Source organism: Salmo salar, chromosome ssa21 (assembly GCF_905237065.1).
Source record: "Salmo salar chromosome ssa21, Ssal_v3.1, whole genome shotgun sequence".
Taxonomy (NCBI): domain Eukaryota; kingdom Metazoa; phylum Chordata; class Actinopteri; order Salmoniformes; family Salmonidae; genus Salmo; species Salmo salar.
In genome coordinates, this window is record NC_059462.1 from 13,314,324 (window position 1) to 13,336,705 (window position 22,382).

The following is a 22,382-nucleotide window of genomic DNA, read 5'->3' on the forward strand; positions in this document are numbered from 1 at the left end:
CACCCTTTGCCTTGATGGCAGTTTTGCACACTCTTGGCATTCTCTCAACCAGCTTCATGAGGTAGTCACCTGGAATGCATTTCAATTAACAGGTGTGCCTTGTTAAGCCATTTGTGGAATTTCTTTCCTTCTTAATATGTTTGAGCCAATCAGTTGTGGTATGACAAGGTGGGGGGGGGAGGGTTACAGAAGATAGCCCTAAAAGACCAAGCCCACATCATGGCAAGAACAGCTTAAAAAAGCAAAGAGAAATTACAGTCCATCATTACTTTAAGACATGAAGGTCATTCAAACTGGAAAATTTCAGTCGCAAAAACCATAAAGAGCAATGATGAAACTGGCTTTCATGAGGACTGCCCAGGAAAGGAAGACCCAGATTTACCTCTGCTGCAGAGGATAAGTTCATTAGAGTTACCAGCCTCAGAAATTGCAGCCCAAATAAATGCTTAAGAGTTCAAGTAACAGACACATCTTAACATCAACTGCTCAGAGAAGACTGCGTGAATCAGGCCTTCATGGTCGAATTGCTGCAAAGAAACCACTACTAAAGGACACCAATAAGAAGAGACTTGGGGGGGCGCTAGAGAGCGTGCTATGGAGTAGATGAGCTTTGCTAGAGCTCTGCTCAATTTTGAAACAAATTAATATTTATCTTAACCTCCCACAACCTATAACTTCAAACATTGTCTGGCAATATGACAAAGGGAAAAAGCACCAAAAAAGGGGGGCGCTAAACAAGGAACCAATTTCAACATCGCCGACCCACGAGGAGTTAGCTGAAGATGCTAACTCCCAAGAGTTCTCCACAGAACCTACTCAAAGTGACCTACTGCCATAAACTCACTAAGCAAGAAGGTGGACACAAGATTGGCTGATATCTCAAAGAGTATTGGGACTTTGACTGATACTGTGAAGGCAACTAAGGGCAGGGCGCATAAGGTTCAGCAGACGACAGTTGATCACAAGGTCAGGCTACAGGTGTTGGGTTGCGTTAGTTTTGCAATGATTATTTAATTCTTCTTTAAGTAAATAGAATGATAGTACAAATGGAAAATATGATGTTCGTATATACAGGCTCACTGCACCACCTCGCAGGGTATACAGAGAACTGATCGACCCATCCTTTGTTCTTCCTTATATACTCTGACAGAGATAGGCCAGCAGTGAGCGGGAACTGTCAGAGGGAGGATGAGCATGGTTTAAACTTACTCATCCTATCGCTGGCGTGCAGGCTGGTTCCAGCCTCGTGACGCACTTCCTGTACACTCTGAGCCCGTTATTGTATTTCAGTATCAAGTGGTTTCTTATGTGACTCTAGTTTGAGAAACAGCCTTCTGCATGCCTCAACAGTTTTACCCCCTATTTAGCCACAGCCCAGCAGTTAATCACATACACAGTCCCTTAGGACATAATCACACAAGCATGTAGCTTAACAAAACAATAGTACATATTGATATGTGCCGATGTATAAAAATAATTATACCTTACACAGGACATAGAGAAACAGTGCACAAAGTTCAAAAATTACAACAAAACCTTGAAAGCCCGATTTGGAAATGCTCGAGTCGCATTCAAGACGCCAGAACATCTGAATATTTGGGATCCAGGAGGACACTGAGAAAGGGAAACCCACTGAATTTGTCTCGGAGCTGATACCGGCATTGCTGGGGAGTGAACACTTCAAAATAGCCATCCTGATCGACCGCGCACGCAGATCACGAAGCGGGCGCACGAAGCGGGCGCGCAACCAAGGCCATTCATTGTACGGTTGCACTATCCCCAGACCAGGGATCTCATCCTCAAGCTGGCTCGTCAAAAGTTCCCCCTTAACTACAACGGAGCCAGGGTGTCTTTCTACCCAGATATTACTTTGGAGGTGAGGAACCAACGGAAAGAGTATGATGAGTTACGCAAGAAATGCAGGGCGGCCAACATCCGATATGGATTCCTCTTCCCAGCCCGGTTTAAGGTGATAGTTGAGGGATCAACACGTACATTAGACAACCCAAAAAGAGGCCGATCTGTTCTTGTCAAGGAAGCTCCCTGGCTGAGGATACAGAATGGCTGTGTCAACCGGCTAAATGGACAAATACAGGCTAGGAATGTGTTTGAATTTCCTGCCTATGTCTTTTTGATTAGAAGATCAGAAATTGGGACTTATGATGGGTGAGATGTTATCGCTTATATAGCATTGTTTAGCCTATCATGTTTTAGCGACACTCACCCCCTAACGTGAGAGTTAAGTGTTATTTAATATTAGTTTATATGCGGAGCATCTATAGATGACGAGTTAGTTCAAGCTGTATGTCTAGACACCCTAAAGTCTGTGTGTAACACGGAACCCAAACCGGCTGCGCGCGTGCACCATTGTGCATAAATGTATTTTGTCCCTCCACACCAAACGCAATCACGACACGCAGGTTAAAATATCTAAATAAACTCTGAATCAATTATATTAATTCATGGCAATTTAGCTAGCTAGCTTGCACTTCCTAGCTAATTTGTCCTTTTTAGCTAGCTTGCTTTTGCTAGCTAATTTGTCCTGGGATATAAACATTGAGTTGTTATTTTACCTGAAATGCACAAGGTCCTCTACTCTGCCAATTAATCCACACATAAAACGGTCAACCGAATCGTTTCTAGTCACCTCTCCTCCTCCTAGGCTTTTTCTTCTCTTGACTTTATACTGCAATTGGCAACTTTCATAAATTAGGTGCATTACTGCCACTGACATCGTTCGTCTTTCAGTTACCCACGTGGGTATAACCAATGAGGAGATGACAAGTGGGTACCTGCGTCTATAAACCAATGAGGAGATGGGAGAGATGGGAAATGTATTTTGTACCCGCACACCAAACGCGATCATGACACGCAGGTTAAAATATCAAAACCAACTCTGAACCAATTATATTAATTTGGGGACAGGTCGAAAAACATTAAACATGTATGGCAATTTAGCTTAATCAGGTAATATTAATTACAGAGAAATTATTTTATAGAATAGCATGTCATATCACTTAATCCGGCATAGCCAAAGACACGACAAAAAACAGGCTATATACAGTAGCGAGGCTATAAAAGTAGCGAGGCCACATACCGACATCGGTTAGTCAGGCTGATTGAGGTAGTATGTACATGTAGATATGGTTAAAGTGACTATGCATATATGATGAACAGAGAGTAACAGTAGCGTAAGAGGGGTTGGTGGGTGGCGGGACATAATGCAGATAGCCCGGTTAGCCAATGTGCAGGAGCACTGGTTGGTCGGCCTAATTGAGGTAGTATGTACATGAATGTATAGATAAAGAGAGTAGCAGCAGCGTAAAAAGAGGGGTTGGGGGGGGGCACACAATGCAAATAGTCCGGGTAGCCATTTGATTACCTGTTCAGGAGTCTTATGGCTTGGGAGTAAAAACTGTTGAGAAGCATTTTTGTCCTAGACTTGGCACTCCGGTACCGCTTGCCATGCGGTAGTAGAGAGAACAGTCTATAACTGGGGTGGCTGGGGTCTTTGACAATTTTTAGGGCCTTCCTCTGACACTGCCTTGTGTAGAGGTCCTGGATCGCAGGCAGCTTAGCCCCAATGATGTACTGGGCCGTACGCACTACCCTTTGTAGTGCCTTGCGGTCAGAGGCCGAGCAATTGCTGTACCAGGCAGTGATGCAACCAGTCAGGATACTCTCGATGTTGCAGCTGTAGAACCTTTTGAGGATCTCAGGACCCATGCCAAATCTTTTTAATTTCCTGAGGGGGAATAGGCTTTGTCATGCCCTCTTCACGACTGTCGTGGTGTGTTTGGACCATTCTAGTTTGTTGTTGATGTGGACACCAAGGAATTTGAAGCTCTCAACCTGCTCCACTACAGCCCCATTGATGAGAATGGGGGCGTGCTCAGTCCTCCTTTTCCTGTAGTCCACAATCATCTCCTTAGTCTTGGTTACGTTGAGGGATAGGTTGTTATTCTGGCACCACCCGGCCAGGTCTCTGACCTGCTTCCTATAGGCTGTCTCGTCGTTGTCGGTGATCAGGCCTACCACTGTTGTGTCATCTGCAAACTTAATGATGGTGTTGGAGTCGTGCCTGGCCATGCAGTCGTGGGTGAACAGGAAGTACAGGAGGGGACTGAACATGCACCCCTGTGCAGCTGCAGGGTTGAGGATCAGCGTGGCAGATGTGTTGCTACCTACCCTCATGGATGATCGCTGCATGTGTGGTTCCCACCTCCAGGCTGTGTAAGGGCTATTTGACCAAGAAGTGATGGAGTGCTGCATGAGATAACCTGGCCTCCACAATCACACAATTGAGATGGTTTGGGATGAGTTGTACCGCAGATTGAAGGAAAAGCAGCCAATAAGGGTTGTCAGAGGTAAAGACTGGCTACTTTGAAGAATCTAAAATCTATTTTGATTTGTTTAACCCCTGTGCGGCCTCCGTCTCGTATGCGGGACGGACATCCAGCGAAAAATCATATCGCCATGAGCATAACAAAATGTAATAATTTTATTTTTTTCAATTTTTTTTTTCAAATTATATCGTTTTATAGATACACCTCTCCTGAATCGAACCACGTTGTCCGATTTCAAAAAGGCTTTACAGCAAAAGCAAAACATTAGATTATGTTAGAGGAGTATATCGTAAAAGTAGCCACATAGCCATTTTCCGACCAACCACATGCATCACAAATAACCAAAAAACAGCTAAATGCAGCACTAACCTTTGACAATCTTCATCAGATGACACACCTAGGACATCATGTTACACAATACATGCATTCTTTTGTTCGATAAAGTTCATATTTGTATATAAAAACAGCATTTTACATCGGTGCGTAACGTTGACTAACTATTTTCCCTCAAATGCATCCGATGAAACAGAGCTACAATTTACTAAATTACTATTCGAAAACATTTTTAAAATGTAATATTGTCATTCTAAGATTTATAGATGAATATCTCTTGAAAGCACCTGTAATGCCAGATTAAAAAATACCTTTACTGGGTAATCACACTTTGCGATAAAAGGGGATGCGATACTCAGAACAATAGGCTAGCAATAGCAATAGGCTAGCCATCTTGGAACAATCGCATATCACATCTAGTCTTGTATACTATTGTCAATAATCCCTTACCTTTGGTTGTCTTCATCAGAAAGCACTTCCAGGAATCCCAGGTCCACAACAAATGTATTTTCGTTCGAAAAAATGACTCCTTTATGTTCCAAGAGCTTGTTCTTGTTAGCGCGTCTGAAGGCTGATCCAAATGCTCCGTCGGCCGCGGGACAGCCATTTCGAGAAAATGCATTTTTTTCCCCATTTAGGTTCGTTCAAACATGTCAAACGTTGTATAACATAAATCTTCAGAGTGTTTTTCAACAAGAGAGCCAATAAGATTCAAGGAGGATGATTGCATTGTCTTTCAAAACGTTTCGAAAGGGGAGGGAAGCCAGGGCGTCATAATGGTGATGGCCCTCCTCATGTGACCAATTTCAACAGCGTCTCATTCATTCAGTTTTCACAGTAGGAGACTCAAACCACTTTGTAAAGACTGGGGACATCTAGTGGAAGCAATAGGAAGTGCTCAATGAACCATAGCTCACGGTGTGATTAATAGGCAACGTGATGAAGTTGAGTTTGCAATTCAGAATTCCACTTCCTGTTTCGATCTGTCTCGGGGTTTTGACTGCCATATGAGTTCTGTTATACTCACAGACACCATTCAAACAGTTTTAGAAACTTTAGGGTGTTTTCTATCCACAAGTATTAATTATATGCATATCCTAGCTTCTGAGTTTGAGTAGTAGGCCGTTTAAAATGGGCACGTATTTTTCAAAATGCGCTGTGGCGCCCCCTATCCTAGGCGAACGTCAAGAGGTTAACACTATTTTGGTTACTACATGATTCCATATGTGTTATTTCATAGTTTTGATGTCTTCACTATTATTCTACAATGTAGAAAATAGTAAAAATAAAGAAAAATCCTTGAATGAGTAGACATGTAGACATTTTGACTGGTACTGTATATATTTTTGTATTTAATCAATTTTGAATTCAGGCTGTAACACAACAACAAAATGTGGAATAAGTCAAGGGTTATGAAAACTTTCTGAAGGCACTGTACATGTATAAAGCATGTTCCTCCAGCTAGCCACATAAATTAAGCCATGTTTACATTAGCAGATAGTCCAGGGGCCGTATCCCCCATATGTATCAAGCGTCTCAGAGTAGGTGTGCTGATCTAGGATCAGCTCCCCCCAGTCCATGTAATCTTATTCATTGTGATCTAAAAAGCTAAACTGATCCTCAATCAGACACATATCCTCTGTTCTTACCTGGGCACAGTGGAGAGATATGTCACCAGCCGCCGCAGTTCCTCGTGTTTTATTCTGTCATGGTTGCTTCTGGCAGGGAAGGTCAGTATGGGGCCACCTCTCTTATCGCGACCTCCTGTAGGAACACAGACAGCGGAAATCTCCTGATTTATGAAAGCCCTATGGCAGAGATGGATAGAGATTTAAGTGCACATAGGGTTCCTCCCAAATGGCACCCTATTCTCTATATAGTGCACTACTCTTGACCAGGGGCCCAAAAACATCCCTCCATTTTCTCAGCATTCTCTCAAAGTGCCTGTGTTGATCATTTACAGGATGACATGATATACAACATGACAGTAGAAAGGCTCTGTCTTCATATCTCTTACTTAGTAGGTATTTGTCCAAAATGGCACCTTATTCCATGTACTACATTTGTCCAGAGCCCATGGTCAAAAGTAGTGCACTATAACAGGGAATATTGTGCCATTTGGGACACATCCCATGTGTGGAGAGATGCATGACCAGATTGATGTTGAAGTACAGTGCACGTTTGTTTATCCCCCGGTGCTCATGGGACTTTGTGAGCAGCAGCAGGAAGGCAGACATGGAGGCAGGGAGGCAAAGCAGCAGCAGCGCCCCAGAGGGAGGGCATGGAGGGCCTTATCCAGAAAGGATTTTGGTGGTGACAGATCTTTGTTGACACTTTTTGGAAGCACCAACCCCCACGGATGGTGGTGCTCCCCCGTGCTTCTCCCTCCCCTCGACTCTCTGACATGTCCACCAGTCTGTCATGCTCAAGGTCCCCCCCCCCCCTCCCCGTGTGTGCGTGTGTGTGTACGCACCACACACTGGGCCTCGTCAGAGAGATAAGGCCAACAATATTACTCTGCTGCTGGGGGAACCTCTGATGTATTTTGGGGAGAAATACATCAGTGAGATGCATGCCAGAGCAGTCCCATCTCCCAGGGGAGAGAGAGAGACGGAGAGCAACAGACAGAGAGAGCGAGAAAGAGGGGGAACGAGCGAGAGAGAGAGGGAGAGATGAGATATCTATTCTCTACAGCTCAAAGACTGCCTTGAGTTAACAGCCTTATGTTTATTAGACTAAATGAGATTTTCTCTATTTTACATGGCGTTTAGCTTATTTTTACAACAGCGCTCCAGTCAGGTCCAGTTCCCCGCCAGCTCTCTTTGGCAGCATTTTACCTGGTCACCCTGTTCATTGAGAGATGAGTAAAAAACTATTAAACAAAGGGTAAAAAACAGTTTTTTTGTCACACGGCTGGCTGCATTGTACTAAGAGGGATTCTGGCCAGCAGCATTGTAAATTAGATTTTATTTATTTTACAATGCCTTCAGCTTGTTTTTACAACAGCGCTCCAGTCAGGTCCAATTCCCTGCCAGCTGTCTTTACCAGCATTTTACCTGGTTACCCTGTTCATTGAGAGATGAGTAAAAAACAGTTTTTTTGTCACACGGCTGGCTGCATTGTACTAAGAGGGATTCTGGCCAGCGGCATTGTAAATTAGATTTTATTTATTTTACAATGCCTTCAGCTTGTTTTTACAACAGCGCTCCAGTCAGGTCCAATTCCCTGCCAGCTGTCTTTACCAGCATTTTACCTGGTTACCCTGTTCATTGAGAGATGAGTAAAAAACAGTTTTTAGTCACGGCTGGCTGCATTGTATTACCGCCACATCGGCAGTCATGAGTCATGACCGCAGTAAAATTCCACATGACCGTTGAGTCACGGTTATCTCCTTTTATGCCCTCTGGACATGTGTACACAACTTGCTATGTACCATCAGGTCCTAATGGCCTGGTACTCAGGGCTCCATTGTCCCTCTGACATCAATGCCAATGCAATCACAATTCACATCAAAACAGTATTGTGCTTATGAGCCTATGCAAACTGAATTAAAATTATGATTGTGCCGTTATACAATACATAGCCTACCGCATATTACGCACGGCAGGAAAACATAAAACGGAATAAATGTAAGAAGCCTTTGGTACATAATTGGTCTGTGCACTAATGAAGATGATAGTGTAATAGGAAGTTCCCGCACGTGAAAGTTGTTGTGCCGATGGTTAAAATGTCAACATGCTTGTCACGTACTACTAATCATGCTTGTCATGGGAATTTCCTCAGCACAGGTCTGCCAAGAACACTGACAGCCAGAACAGAAAACATCTTAATGATTTCCCATAGTGGATTAGTCAAGACGAAGCAATCACAGGCTGCAACCCAAACGGCACCCTATTACCTATGTGGTGCACTGCTTTGGAACAGGACCGATAGGACTAGGGAATAGGGTGCCATTTGGGACGCGACACACACTCACCTGACACAAAGGCCACTTTCTCTTTCAGCACAGGCAGGACATCAGAGGCCTTAATCCCATCGTTCCTGAAGGACCCTGGAGAAGAGAGACAGATCAGGACAAGATTCAGATAATCAACTTTCATCTTCTGTAATCTCATTAAGAGATTTACATTCCTGGACAAATGCAACACATAATTACAGTCTGATGATAACACAAAGATTAGCTCGGTGTTCTTCTTAGTTATTCCGCGACCCTGAGAACTTTTTTTGCTCCAACGTTTTTAGAAGTCAATGATGTAATTGGAACAGGAATAAACAACGATAAAACAGAGAATTAGGATTAACAGCATTCTCTGCTGGAGGACTATATTAGGGTGACCAGACGTCCCCGTTTTCCGGGGACAGTCCTCATTTTTGCTGGCCTGTCCCCGGCTGGAGCTGTCCCCGGAAATGTCCCCGTTTTTGACTGTGCGTTAAAAACAGACCGCAAAGTGACATAATATTTAACATGGCAAGAAAGACCGGGCAGCAGAGCCTACCGGTTGATGTCTCAATCGCGTTGTGCTTGTTTTGGCCAACAGGGGGCTGCTCGCTATAGCAGCTTCATTCACTCTTCTTCTACTAACTACTTGCTCGCGCTAGTTAAGAAAAAAATGATATGGAAAACTTGGCCAGAAGCTAACAAGTGTCAAGTGAATCCACAACATCACCACAAACGTGTTTTCAAGCCAGGTAAGTTACAATTGTTTGTGATACTAGCTAGTGATGTTATGTCACAATTTATTATATAGATAGATGATCTGCTTTATAAGGTTTTAAATAGGTTACGCTAGCTAAAGTTAGCTATGTAGACTAAGTTAGCTAGCTAGGTTAGCTAGCTACTGTCATGGTAGCTAGGTAAAAAAAAGTTCACATGTAAACATGCAGTGGACGGGCTATTGATTATATTAAATGAATGCACAATTAATTATGGGAATATTTATTTGTAGATTACAATTTAAATGGTTTGGCATTGTAATAAGTGGTGTGAAAATATACTTTGAAATTTTCATGGATAACATTAGCATAATGTTTTCTGTTAGAGAGTGGAGAGGAAGGAGAGGAGAAAGACTGGATAGGAAGACGAGTGAAGGAGATAAAGGAGGAAAGGTAAAGATTTTATTACAGAGCCTGACAATTTATTATTCCAAACAATGTTTTTGAGATAAAATACAAAAATGAGGCAAGCAATGGGAATCTGTGAACCAAAAGTATTTTATCTAATAGTGTACTATTTATTATTAAAGATGGGAGAGTTAGACTGAAAAATGAAGGGATTAAAAAGAGTGAAGCGAGGAGAGTGAGGTGGAAAGAGAAAGAGAAGGAAGATGAGTGAAGAAAAGAGGAGGAGAAAGATTGGAGGAGTAGAAAAAGTTAAGAGAGTAAGAAGAGTGACACAAGGAGAGTGAAGATGAGCAGACAGAGGAGGTACAATGGCTCTCCCAGAAACGGAAATGCCATTTTAATGACAACATGAGAGAATTTCCATTTATAGGCTCAGATCAAGATGATAGAATGGTTCACTACACCCTTTGTAATTCCTCTTTTTCAATTGGCAGCGGGGGAAGAACGGCAGTGGTAGAACATCAACAGACGAAAAAGCATAAAGCCTCTCTGATTGCCCGTGTTTGTATGCCCTCTGTCACCACATTCTTCAGGAAGGTAGAGCCTGACCAAGAAGAATATGATTTAGCTGTGCAGGTGGGTGTCTTTGCATACCACACTATGCAACACAATCATAGTTACAGATCTATGGACTGCCCAGCACAACTGGCACAGAAGCTTTATGAGCCAAAGTTCACATGTGCTAGGACAAAATGTGCGCCATAGTGAGTAACGTGTTAGCACCATGGGTAACTACTTTGGTAACACAGGACCAAGACCAGGTTGAATTTGGGGGACACAAATTCAATCATGGGCATGTAAAGCTGCTGCCAATAGTAGTCAGACATCGTAAGATATATGATGGCAGCACATCTGTGGAAACAAAACTGCTTGATTTTGTTGAATTGAAAGGAGAAACAGCAGAGGAAATTGCAGTTGAGGTCCTGGTGGTCATCAATATTTTACCTGGAAAACAAAGTCGTGGCGTTCTCTGCCGACAACACAAATACCAACTTTGGAGGACTGAATAGGCTGGGGAGGGTCAATGTCCATACAAAAGTTAAAAAAGCTCTGCACCGTGAGGTGATTGGCTTAGGTTGTCCTGCCCGCATCATTCATAACACGGCCAGAACAGCTTTGGAGCTGGAATTGTGATACAGTGAATTATAAGTGAAATAATCTGTCTGTAAACAATTGTTGGAGAAATGACTTATGCCATGCACAAAGTAGATGTCGTAAACTTCCGACTTCAACTGTATATATAAAATACCAGAAAATCATGTTTTTGAAAGCACTGGGCCTTTAAATGTGCTGAGAATGTTCCAAAGCCAAGCAACTATCCTGCACCATTCCCAGAAAGTTGTGGGAAGGTTGTATGCAAAATAACCATAGGACAACCACGCTCTCACCAAGCTCTAAGAAACATATGGTTCTCAGAACATTATGTGCTAGCTGGGATATAACAATAGTTTCTACCACTCTTTCCTCTCACTGACTTTGCACCACATACAGACTTGGTAGTCACACCAGTGCCCAGCCACTTTCCTCAGGCTATCTCTCTTGATCTACTCAACCGCACAAAAACACAGGGGGAGAGGCGAGGCAAGGGCATCGATCATAACACAGCAGCTAGTACAACGAGCGAGCTGGGGGATGAAGAGCGTTCTCCACACAGCGTGATGTGGAAAACACACAGCAGCACTGAATCATCCGTGTGTTCAAGTTCATGTCTACAAACAACAGCGGCTTCTCATCTGATTAATGCTTAAATGGGCATTCTGGGATTTGAAAAACAACAAAGCAGGCACCCCAACACTTTTTTTGGGGTAAACAGTTGGGGAATGGGGCAGCTGGAGAAATGTAACTATTCTCAAATTCATAGACAGAGCTTGAGATGCATTGCCTGGCTACCCATCCACATCGCTCCAGGCCAACTGACATTTGTTCTCCATGATGAGTCTGGATTTGCCTCCCTCCCTGATGATTTCTAGAAGGCAAAACATTCTGACCATTCTGATTGATCCTACAAACCGAAGGGTTGGGCCAGAGCCGGCCTACATGATGACGTTATCAACTTTCATACTCTGATTGGTTACATTTGCTAGACAATCCAATCCCTAATGAATTTGTTTTGTACAGCGCCCTTCATTACGAAGTCAAACAAACAACTTCTTGGGTGGCAGTTTCAGACTGAATGTATGTTGTGATCGATAGAGCAGCGAAATTAAATTCAGTCATGCAAGGACACCATCCGTGATATCAAAATCCCAGATTGCCCTTTTAAAACTGAACAAAATGGACAGGAAAAAGTCTACTACTCAATATTTGAAGAATCATCTGAACAAAATATGCAATGATTTGTCTTGTCCAATATAGGGAACCCAATCAGAGCATAGCATGTGCACGACATCAATGACCAAGAAAACCGCCACGCAACGAGTCATTACATCTAGATATCTAATCATAAAGTGTGCACTGGTTTCCTATTGATTTCTATTAGATAAGCTCACTTGTCCCTATGGCCCCACATTTTTTGAGCAATAAAGCCATTTGATCCCTCCATCCCGCCCTCCTTCTCTCCTTCCATCCCTGCAGGACTCTCAGTTCCTTCAGCTGGACGACCGTCTGTTGTGTTATGAAACCAAAAGTGTGTCCAAAAGTGTCCAAAAAAACAAGTGCACATGTCCACCATCGGCCGCTGTGGCTATGAGACGCCGCGTTCTCAAAGAACATGATTTACCAAACACAGTCTCCAAAGAACATTCCAGAGTATCCAGAGTAGACCAAGTGGAGTGATATCTCAACAGTACAGAGGAGCCAAGAAGAAGATGACAGGAGGACTCTGTAGGCCTCTCAGAGAGAGAAAGAGCTCACCTCCCATGGAGTTGACTTCATGTCTTACTGCCTGTTCCTGACCTGGCCTGTCAGACGGCTGAGGGCCGTAGCACCAGACAGGATGGATTCCCATTTGTTTTAATTTGACAAAGGCTGTTTCTTCTCAGTTTAGTGGAAGACCCTTGTCCTCCCCGAGCGATTAGCCAAGTCCATTGGAGTGGAGCAGTTTGCCAGCAGAGGCAGGCAGACATCCAATCCCACAGAACCCTGTAAAAACGTCTGTCCTGGGATCCAGAGAGTGGAGAGGAGGAGGGAGGAGAGTAGGAGGATGACCCAGCTCTGGATATCAGATTCTCCCTTTTTCCTCACCTTCTAACCCGGGTGACCATAAAACACAAGAGACATTCTTCATCCTGGCCTGTGGTGCGCTACGTAAAAGACAGCGGAAGTGCACTCCACAGGTACCACCTGTCCATGACACACTACATCTTCACCAGAGTATTCCCTATTTAGTGCACTGCTTTGTAGTCTTGGTCAAAAGTAGCGCACTATCTAGGGAAAAGGGTGCCATTTGGGACGAATACCAAATCATTAAAAAAATACTTCAACCTGATTTTAAAACATGCTACTACTCAATAATGACCGCAGCTAAGTTTGAGATGCCACCACCATCGTTACTTCAGGCCGAAACATGTGCTTGTCGGCACCAGAGTGTCACAAACATCAGCCGGTCTGCTTTTGAAGTTAGGAGCAAATCATTAGGAGAGCAATCTGTTGCCTCACTAATCCTAGTGTTGACAGTTGAGGGGCACAGGGACCAACAGGACAAGTTCATGATAGAGGGAGAATGTGCCCATCCCAGTCTCTGTTGTCTCTCCAATCTGTTTCTGATACATTTCAAGGCATTCTTTATGCTTACAACCTTCCCTTTGAATGATTGCATTTAAACCTAAAACCTTTCCTCCATCCCTACGCATGTTAAATATATTGCTGGGATTAAGTGCCTTCCTCGAAGCCTGACAGACAGCAATGACGACTCCCTCACTTTAATAATATCTAATGTCAACGCACCTCCGTGGGGTGGATAAGTTTGGATACTTTCCAAATTCCCTTAGTGAGTAATTACATTTACCTTAAACACACCAATTACGACTGGAGGAGAGGCAATGACGGTTGAGCTTGGAAAAGCAGCAGACGCCTCCAATCGGTCACACAGACTAAGGATGTGCCGCAAATTGCACCCTATTCCTTACATTGCGCACTACTTTTGACCCCTATGGGCCCTGGTCAAAAGTAGTGCACTATGTAGGGAATATGCTGAAACAGTTAAGGAACTGGGCACTGCAGTTTGTGCATAGATGGTCTGTACTACCTCTGTTTTAGAATTTCAATCATTACCAAACACAACAGACAACAGTGATGTATAGCTGATGTCATAGCAACACACAAGGAAGGTTGTGTATTTATTAGTGCACACCGTAGCAAAATGTTTTGTAATGGAAAACATTTCGCAACAAAAACTAGAGTTTCTTATTGGATAAATTCAGTTAGATCAGCCTTAAAAAAGATCTGATGTGATTGATCAGTTAGTGGAAAAAAGATCAGAATAGGGCCTTTGGAAACGCACCCTTAAAAAGCAACGAATCCATTTGAAAACGGCCTATGTGGCATCAATATGAAAAAGAAAATGTACTACAAAGTGTAAATAGTCAGTCTCGTCTAAAACAGAGTTTGGAACATCCGTGCGTCACAACGGGTAAATGAAGGTTGGGTTTTGATTTGATGATGTCCATTTGACGTTAACATCGGGTGAACAGCTGCGGTGATTGGTCTCTATCCAATAGCATAGACAGTGAGACAGACCTGCCAAGCAGCTCTGACTTTGTTTACAGAAGAAAACACGTCGCAAATGTTTTTACTAGAGAAATACTGCACCAAACACCTTAGTTAGATGTGAAATTACGCAACTAAAACGTCAACATTTATCACAGATTTCTTGAGTTATTAGATTCATTCTGCGGATTTTGAGGAAGTGAAATAGGCTTCCGCTCTTCTAGTGTCACATGGGGGAATCGGTCAGGAAACACACCTACAAGACTGAAATCTCGTTTTTCTAATGAGCAACAGAAAAATACACATGCTAATCGGCATATTAATCTGATTGGCTGTGAGTACTTTTCAACGACGTCCAATCATTTCTGAATAGCATAGATTTATGGGGGGAAAACAAAAAATTCCAAGTTGCGTCCAAATGGCACCCTATTCCCGACACAGTGCATACTTTTGACAAAAGCTCAAAAGTAGTGCACTATATAGGGAATAGGGTGCGGTGCCATTTGAGACAACCATAGTCATATAATAGTGATATCATTTCAGCACATCCTTGGGTTATGCGTGGAACAGAATAATAATGATCCATGATCATGGGCAAAATATCAGAAGATGGTTCAATTGGCCTTAATTTAATTTAGTTTCATTTTCATTGTCTGTCATTGACTATAAAGGCAAGGTGCATGATTCTAATCAGAATAGTTTTTGTGATACAAAAAGAAATACAATATAAAGCAATAATTGTGCAAATACAAGAAAAATTTGATTTAAGTAAATCATTTGATTACTAATGGGCAATTCCACCATAACACAATTGCACTGAGACTTAAAATGTATGCCTAACAAAACCATTGATTTCAAAGTTTAACAAACCATACAACTCTATGCACAATGACTACTTTTAACAATTTACACTGAACATTTTAAGAAATAACACATTTACAGGAGAACTATACAGATGGAAAGTTTGGTAACAGAATGCCGGTAAAATTCTCCTCAGTTTTTTATGTGACCATGTTTTCCAAAACCTCTGTTAACTGCTCTTGTAATGAACATGAGGGGAGACAGAGAGCTGGTTTCAAGAGCAGGGCACAGCAGGTGTTTATTGTAAAGGACCACAGGAGGAGGCAGGTAGCTGGGTCCAGGGGCAGGCAGAAGGTCATACACAGGGGTCCAAAAAAGCAACAGTACAGGCAGTGAAAAGGCTAGTAACGTCGTCCGGGAGATCAGGCAATAGGGAAAAGGCGTCGTTAGCGAGGCAGGAAAAAACTATCATACACAGGAGGATTAAATTACGGTGGGAAACCAGCGCTCCGAATAGAAGTGTGTCACAAAACAAACAATACCTCACAATGATAGGGTGCAAAAAAACTGAACTAAATAGTGCATGATAATGACATACAGGTGTCTGAACAGGTGATCAGAATTCAGGTGAATAGGATCTGGAGAGTGACCTGCGTTCAGGGGATCTATGTGTTTGAGAGTGTGAGCTGGAAAGTGGCCTGGAAAGTGAGCTGCGTTCAGGGGATTTACGTGTTTGAGAGTGTGAGCTGGAAAGTGAACTGCGTTCAGGGGATCTACGTGTTTGAGAGTGTGAGCTGGAAAGTGAGCTGCGTTCAGGGGATCTACATCTTTGAGAGTGTGAGCTGGAAAGTGGCCTGGAAAGTGAGCTACGTTCAGGGGATCTATGTGTTTGAGAGTGTGAGTTGGAAGCAGACGTTACAGCTCTGAATTAAGATTCAGATGTCTACAGAAAGAATAGGATGTCAGCTATGGCATGACACCTTAACTTTGAAAAAATATTTTTTTGGGTTATTGAACTACACTAAGTGTAGTGGATTTACACCCGGTAAAATAATTGCGGTAACAGAATTTCATCATCGGTCCCTAATCTGTAATACATACATATACATAATTATGCATTTCTGTGTCATTCTCTTCATGGTCATGTATCCTAAATAATAACACAAAGGCAGAAATATATCCAATATTCTCCTTTGCATATTTGGTTATTTAAAAGTTAAAATCGATTAAATTGAGATTTTATGCCACTGGCCTATACACAATACCCCATAATATGAATTTTTACAAGTTAATAAAACATTTATAGCTGAAATGTCTTGAGTCAACAAGTATTAAACCCCTTTGTTATGGCAAGCCTAATTTAGTTCAGGAGTACACATTTGCTAAACAAGTCACATAATAAGTTGCATGGACTCACTCTGTATACAATAATAGTGTTTAACATGATTTTTGAATGACTGCCTCATCTCTTTACCACACACATACAATTATATGTAAGGTCTCTCAGTCGAGCAGTGAATTTCAAACACAGATTCAACCACAAAGACCAGGGAGGTTTTCCTATGCCTCGCAAAGATGGGCAACTATTGGTCGATGGGTAAAATAAAAAAAGCAGACATTGAATATCTCTTTGAGCATGGTAAAGTTATTAATTACACTTTGGATGGTGTATCAATACACTCAGTCACTACAAAGATACAGGTGTCCTTCCAAACTGAGTTGCCTGAGAGGAAAGAAATCACTCAGGGATTTCACCATGAGGCCAACGGTGGCTTTAAAACAATGTTTCCTGATTGGCCGAGTTACAGTTTTGACTTAAATCTACTTGAAAATCTATGGTAAGACCTGAAAATGGTTGTCTAGCAATGATCAACAACCAATTTGACAGAGCTTGAAGAATTTTCAAAGGAATAATGGGTAAATCCAGATGTGGAAAGCTCTTAGAGACTCACCCAGAAAGACTCACAGCTGTTATTGCAGCCAAATGTGATTCTACAAAGTATTGACTCAGGGATGTAAATCAGATATTTCTGTATTTCATTTTTAATCAATTTTCTAAAATTTCAACAACAAAAAATTATCACTTTGTCATTGTGGTATTGTGTGTAGATGTAACACATTTTGAATTCAGTAGAGTAACACAACAAAATGTGGAATAGGTTACTCTGTTTAAGTTTGGACATTAAAGTACAGCACAATTCAGTACAGTAGTGTTCAGTAGAGTACAGTAAAGTAGAATATAAGTTCAGTACAGTACATTATAGTGTACTCAACTCTTGTGTGCTCTACTGTGAATTGTACTGAACATTACTTCACTCTATCCTACTGAACTACACTCTACTTTTCTTTAATGCACTATGCTCTATTTTTCTCTACTGTACTGTACTCTATGGTACTGTGCTGTCCAAACGTGTGAAACATAGACGTCAATGATTGGTTCAGATTTGATCCGGATCAGACCAAATCTGAACCAATCATGGACGTCCATGTTTGGGCCAAATGAAGGCCCGGGCCAGACATCTGTGAACGTTGAAATAAAGGCTGGTTCGGACCGGACCAAAAAAACGATGTCTGTGGATGTTGAAATCAAGGCCAAGGCAGACTGACCAAATTTCAACAACTGTCCAACGTCCATGGACGTCCGGTGTTGGTCAGTGCTCAGTGGGTGAGGATGCTGATTACAGTAAATGTAGAGAGAGGGGGCTCATGGGTAGGTGTCAGTAAGAGCCGGGAAAGGTGGCATAAATTGGAGAGCGATCGAAGAGAGCGGGAGTTATCCAGACTTTTCACACTCTATGCTTTGACCACCAGAAGACAGAAAGAGAAAGAAAACCGTTATCAGCTGAACATAACAGTATGACAGTGGAAGAGAGGACAGTAGCAGGTTAACCAAATTGTGATTTGAGCCTACAATGATTTTCCATTGTAGCCAATTCAGTTGCAGAAATTCCATTACGGATTTTGGTAACAGAATTCCATGTTTTAATCACTTAATATTTCCTAAGCCAAATTGATATCAGTAAAAACACTACACCTAATTGATAGGTCTGCCTTCACTTGTTACTTCTGTGAACTTTCAATATCCTCCATCCTCATGAGGGAGAGAAATGTGAAAATATCTAAGATAAGTATGTGGGTTTTTGGTAACGTAATTTCAAGGCACTAGGCAATGTTTCTTAAACTTACAGAAGGAAGAAGAAAACTAAATATAAGTGTTTATTAGTTGGCAGGGGTCTTTACTTCAACATTATTGGATTTTGATGTATTGCTAATACATTTTAAGACTTTTTCTAAGACCCCTTTTCCACCAGAAATCAAAGCTTTTGCTTATTCCAAATTTTTTGAATGGAAAATAGTGGGAAAATGTACACTATATGCCTTAATAAAAAATAAAGAATCTTAGCTTTCATTTGACACGCAATTTGACATGTTCCTATAAACTTCACGTTGGTGGTCATGGGTGCTTTTGCATGAAAATGACCTAATCTAACCTAGAAAATCGGGCATTTCATATTTATAGTAGGCACGCTCAAATTATATTAACAAAACAACAGAATTAGGCCTACATGCACTGGCAATTCCAATAAAGGTTGTTCCACACCGTTCACTTTACTGTGAAGGCTCCACAATGTGATGTTTTAATAGACTAGTGAACTACTACACCAAACACAGTGTTAGCCTGACAACTGTCTGAGACAATAAACAGAGGGCACACAGACTGTGGCTGCATCCCAGATGTCAACCTATTGCCTACATAGTGCACTGCTTCTGACCAGGGCCCATGACCAGAGCCCTATGGGCCCTGATCAAAAGTAGTGAACTATGTAGGGAATAGGGTGCCATTTGGGACACAACCAGACAGTCACCATGGCTGAGCAGAGCTAGACAGGCTCCTTATCTCCTTGTCTTCTAGCTGCACTGCTGCTTTCTTTCATCTGCCCTCCTCCAGAAACACCCTTCTATTGGCTGAGACAACGGTTTCCCATGGCAACGTATCCACAAAGGAAACCAGGTCAAGCCCCGCCACCTCCCTCTGAGATAAAGCATCCAGCTAGAGACCCAGCCCCAGCCTCACCACAATTACCCACCACTGTGGGATTTTATATCGCTGCTGCTAAATTTACTATGGACTTTCCAGACAAAAAAAAGGTCTCTGCTCCCATTTTAATGGGGGGGTGTCACAGAGCAGACACAGGCCCGGCCTACGACACGACTCAGCCCCTGCCGTAAAACCCTTCATGGGGTAATGAACAGAGAGCAGCGAGACCAAATTGGTTTGCATCCGATCCTGGAGACGGAACAAAAGAGCTCTGTGTCTAATCCTTTACCCAGAACACACTGGGTTGAAGACAGTAAAACCCTCATAATTACATCCCCATTTATTCCCACTAAATCACCTTTGCTCAATCGCAGTGTTATCAAACGCTACATAAAGAGACAGGGCGGGCAACGGATTTCTAGAACATGCCTGAAGCTCAAAAATACTTTTGTTTAATATACCTATACAGCATGTTGGGTCAATGATAGCATATGTTTCTAAATACTCCATTCTGCAGTCTATCATTCCAAGGTAAATCTTTCAGACATTGCATGTCATACGGGCTGTGAGACGCGGTTCATTCAAGAATGAATACCATAAAAACCGGACCAAGTGACCATATGACCATACCAGATATTCTTTTCCCAAGGGCGGCTTTTGAACAAGACGATTTTTAAAGCCAAGAGTAGTATAGTATTCGATGGAAGTAAGAAATCATTGTCATTTGGACATGCTTTGGCAGCAGCATGTGTGCTTTCTCAAAGCAACATTTTCAGGTCTTGAACTTACAACCAAACGAGAGCCCCACAGTCGGATCAATGCCAATCTATTCTTGCTGTTAGAATACTCTTCACATTCCTAAACAATTATCCAACCAGAGGGGCAACAGAATATGACAATACAGTCAAATTAAACTTTGAGAAATTCTTACAGCGCATAGGCCTCTACAGTATGCTAACGATCACTCTGTCATAGCATGGTAAAATATGGCGTGTCTGAGTGGTACATGCAACCTCGACAGTCCAGCTCTGTTGCTATTACTGTAAACTAGGGCTGTCCCCGACAAAAAAATCTTGGGTCGACCAAGTCGTCTGTTCTTTCGAACAATCGAATGGTCGCCATTTTAAAAAAACACGTGTATTTTTCCATATATAGACTGTAGGTTTTTTAATTAAATCAACTATATGTAGGCTACTGAGCTTGTCTGATGCTTTAAGCACACTGTGATTAAATAATTAAGACAAGCAAATAACTCCAGAGGGAGCCAGAGATCAAGATAGCCTAACCAGAAGAAAAAAAACTCCACCTCCCCCTGCTGCTGGCCTTCTGCCATTACGGTCCCGCAACCTTTTTAATTTGGAGTACCAATTTATCTTACCATTTCTACCGGTCTGCATGCCAGTTATGATTTTCATATGCACATTTTCGTGGAACAGTTTCATGTCTTTTATAATAAAGTCTTTCTCAAAATCATTGTCATATAATGAAAATTATACATTTAAAATAATTTTGATTGCCATTGCCAACTATGTAAAAATAGCCTACATAAAGCCAACAAATGAAAACATTGCAGGCTGCAGATAGAACATATCCTGATGGAAAAAAAAATCACATTGACTACACATGGCCTGTCTGCAAGGAACTTTAAACATTTTATCAACTATCAACTTGGTCCAGTCCTAAGCTTGTGCTAACAAACGTGCAACATTGTATAAAATATTCTGGACAAATAATCTGGACACAGGGTTTCCGTGAGCTCCGGAGACACATCTGTAAGCTATTTACACAAGGGATAAGAAGTAATTAGGTAGACCTATTTTATGACGTTTCCACCGGATCAGAGCATGACATTTTGTTTTTCCTTTTCACCACAAATTGGTTATTGAAAGGAAGAGAGCTGGAAAGATGTTACAAATAGACTACATTGAGGAACTATTGTCAGTCTCAACGGATGTAAAAACAGACTTTGTTTACTTCTTTTTCGAGGTGAAGAAAACATTACTTTGAGAAGCTCCACAGCTCATTAGTGGTGGTGAGGTAAAACAATCAGCAATACTATTAGATCCCCAAATAGGCACATTTATAAGCCTACATTTGTGCGCAGGCCAGGTATCCAAGGCCTAGTTCAAAGCGTAATCCGGGGCACGTCTTTACTCAACATTGACAGGAGCGCTCCAAACAAAACACAATGAATCAATTGACAACTCGTATTAGGAATGAAATAAACCAAAATGTGTTTCTCACAAGTGTAGCCTAGGTTGTGCGTTCTGCAAACAACATGTCAACTTCGACAATGACAACTGTAAAAGACTGAAATGATAATATATTGAATGCATTAACAGAAATGACGTTAACCAAACAAACATTGTAGATTAGAAATTATGGGAATTAACGGTAAATGTACTACTGGTGTGTCATCCCCGAGGCCTCCGCAATGGTTTAGTCCCCTGAGTCGGGCGTCAATCAAGACGTGCCATAAAACATTATTTTTTTTGCAACTGATCGACTAAACCATTTTCCAAAACCATTATCCAAAACAATCTATTTTGGTTATTGAACTACAGTAAGTGAAGTGGATTTATGCCAACAGGCAATCAAGGCAAATGGTGGCTATTTGAAGAATCTCAAACATAAAATATATTCTGATTTGTTTAACACTTTTTGGTTACTACATGATTCCATATGTGTTATTTCATAGTTTTGTTGTCTTCACTATTATTCTACAATGTAGAAAATAGTAAAAAAAAAAGAAAGAATAACCCTTGAATGAGTAGGTGTTCTAAAACTTTTGACCGGTAGTGTATTTCTATAGAAGGTGTCTATCCTCAGCCTCTTCACTAACTCATCAATGTGCTTTTTAAAAGACAGCTTTTCATCTATTCCAGATGCACATATATTTGTAAGCAGGGACACAATCAATATGGACACCATCCAAAGTACGTATGCTTAAATCATTAGAGTTATTTTTATGTGCTCTAGAAAACAACATATACTTAGTTTTACCTGCATTCAATATTACATTCAGGTCAATAACGTTTTTCTGTAATACAATGAAGGCAGACTGTAGTTCAGATAGAGCCTGGTCAACCGTGGGG

At 41.8% G+C, this 22,382-nt stretch overlaps 1 protein-coding gene across 2 annotated transcripts in view; it reads right to left on the reverse strand.

The window, feature by feature from the left end:
* Positions 1–22,382, reverse strand: part of LOC106581831 (kalirin) — a 289,877-nt gene that overhangs the window by 184,738 nt on the left and 82,757 nt on the right. For both annotated transcript variants that reach the window (XM_014164228.2, XM_014164230.2), the window contains exons 2-3: positions 8,656–8,730; positions 6,329–6,443 (exon numbers count right to left, since the gene is read on the reverse strand). In XM_014164228.2, coding sequence (XP_014019703.1) covers positions 6,329–6,443; positions 8,656–8,730 — 190 coding nt within the window. The remainder of the gene's footprint in view (positions 1–6,328; positions 6,444–8,655; positions 8,731–22,382) is intronic.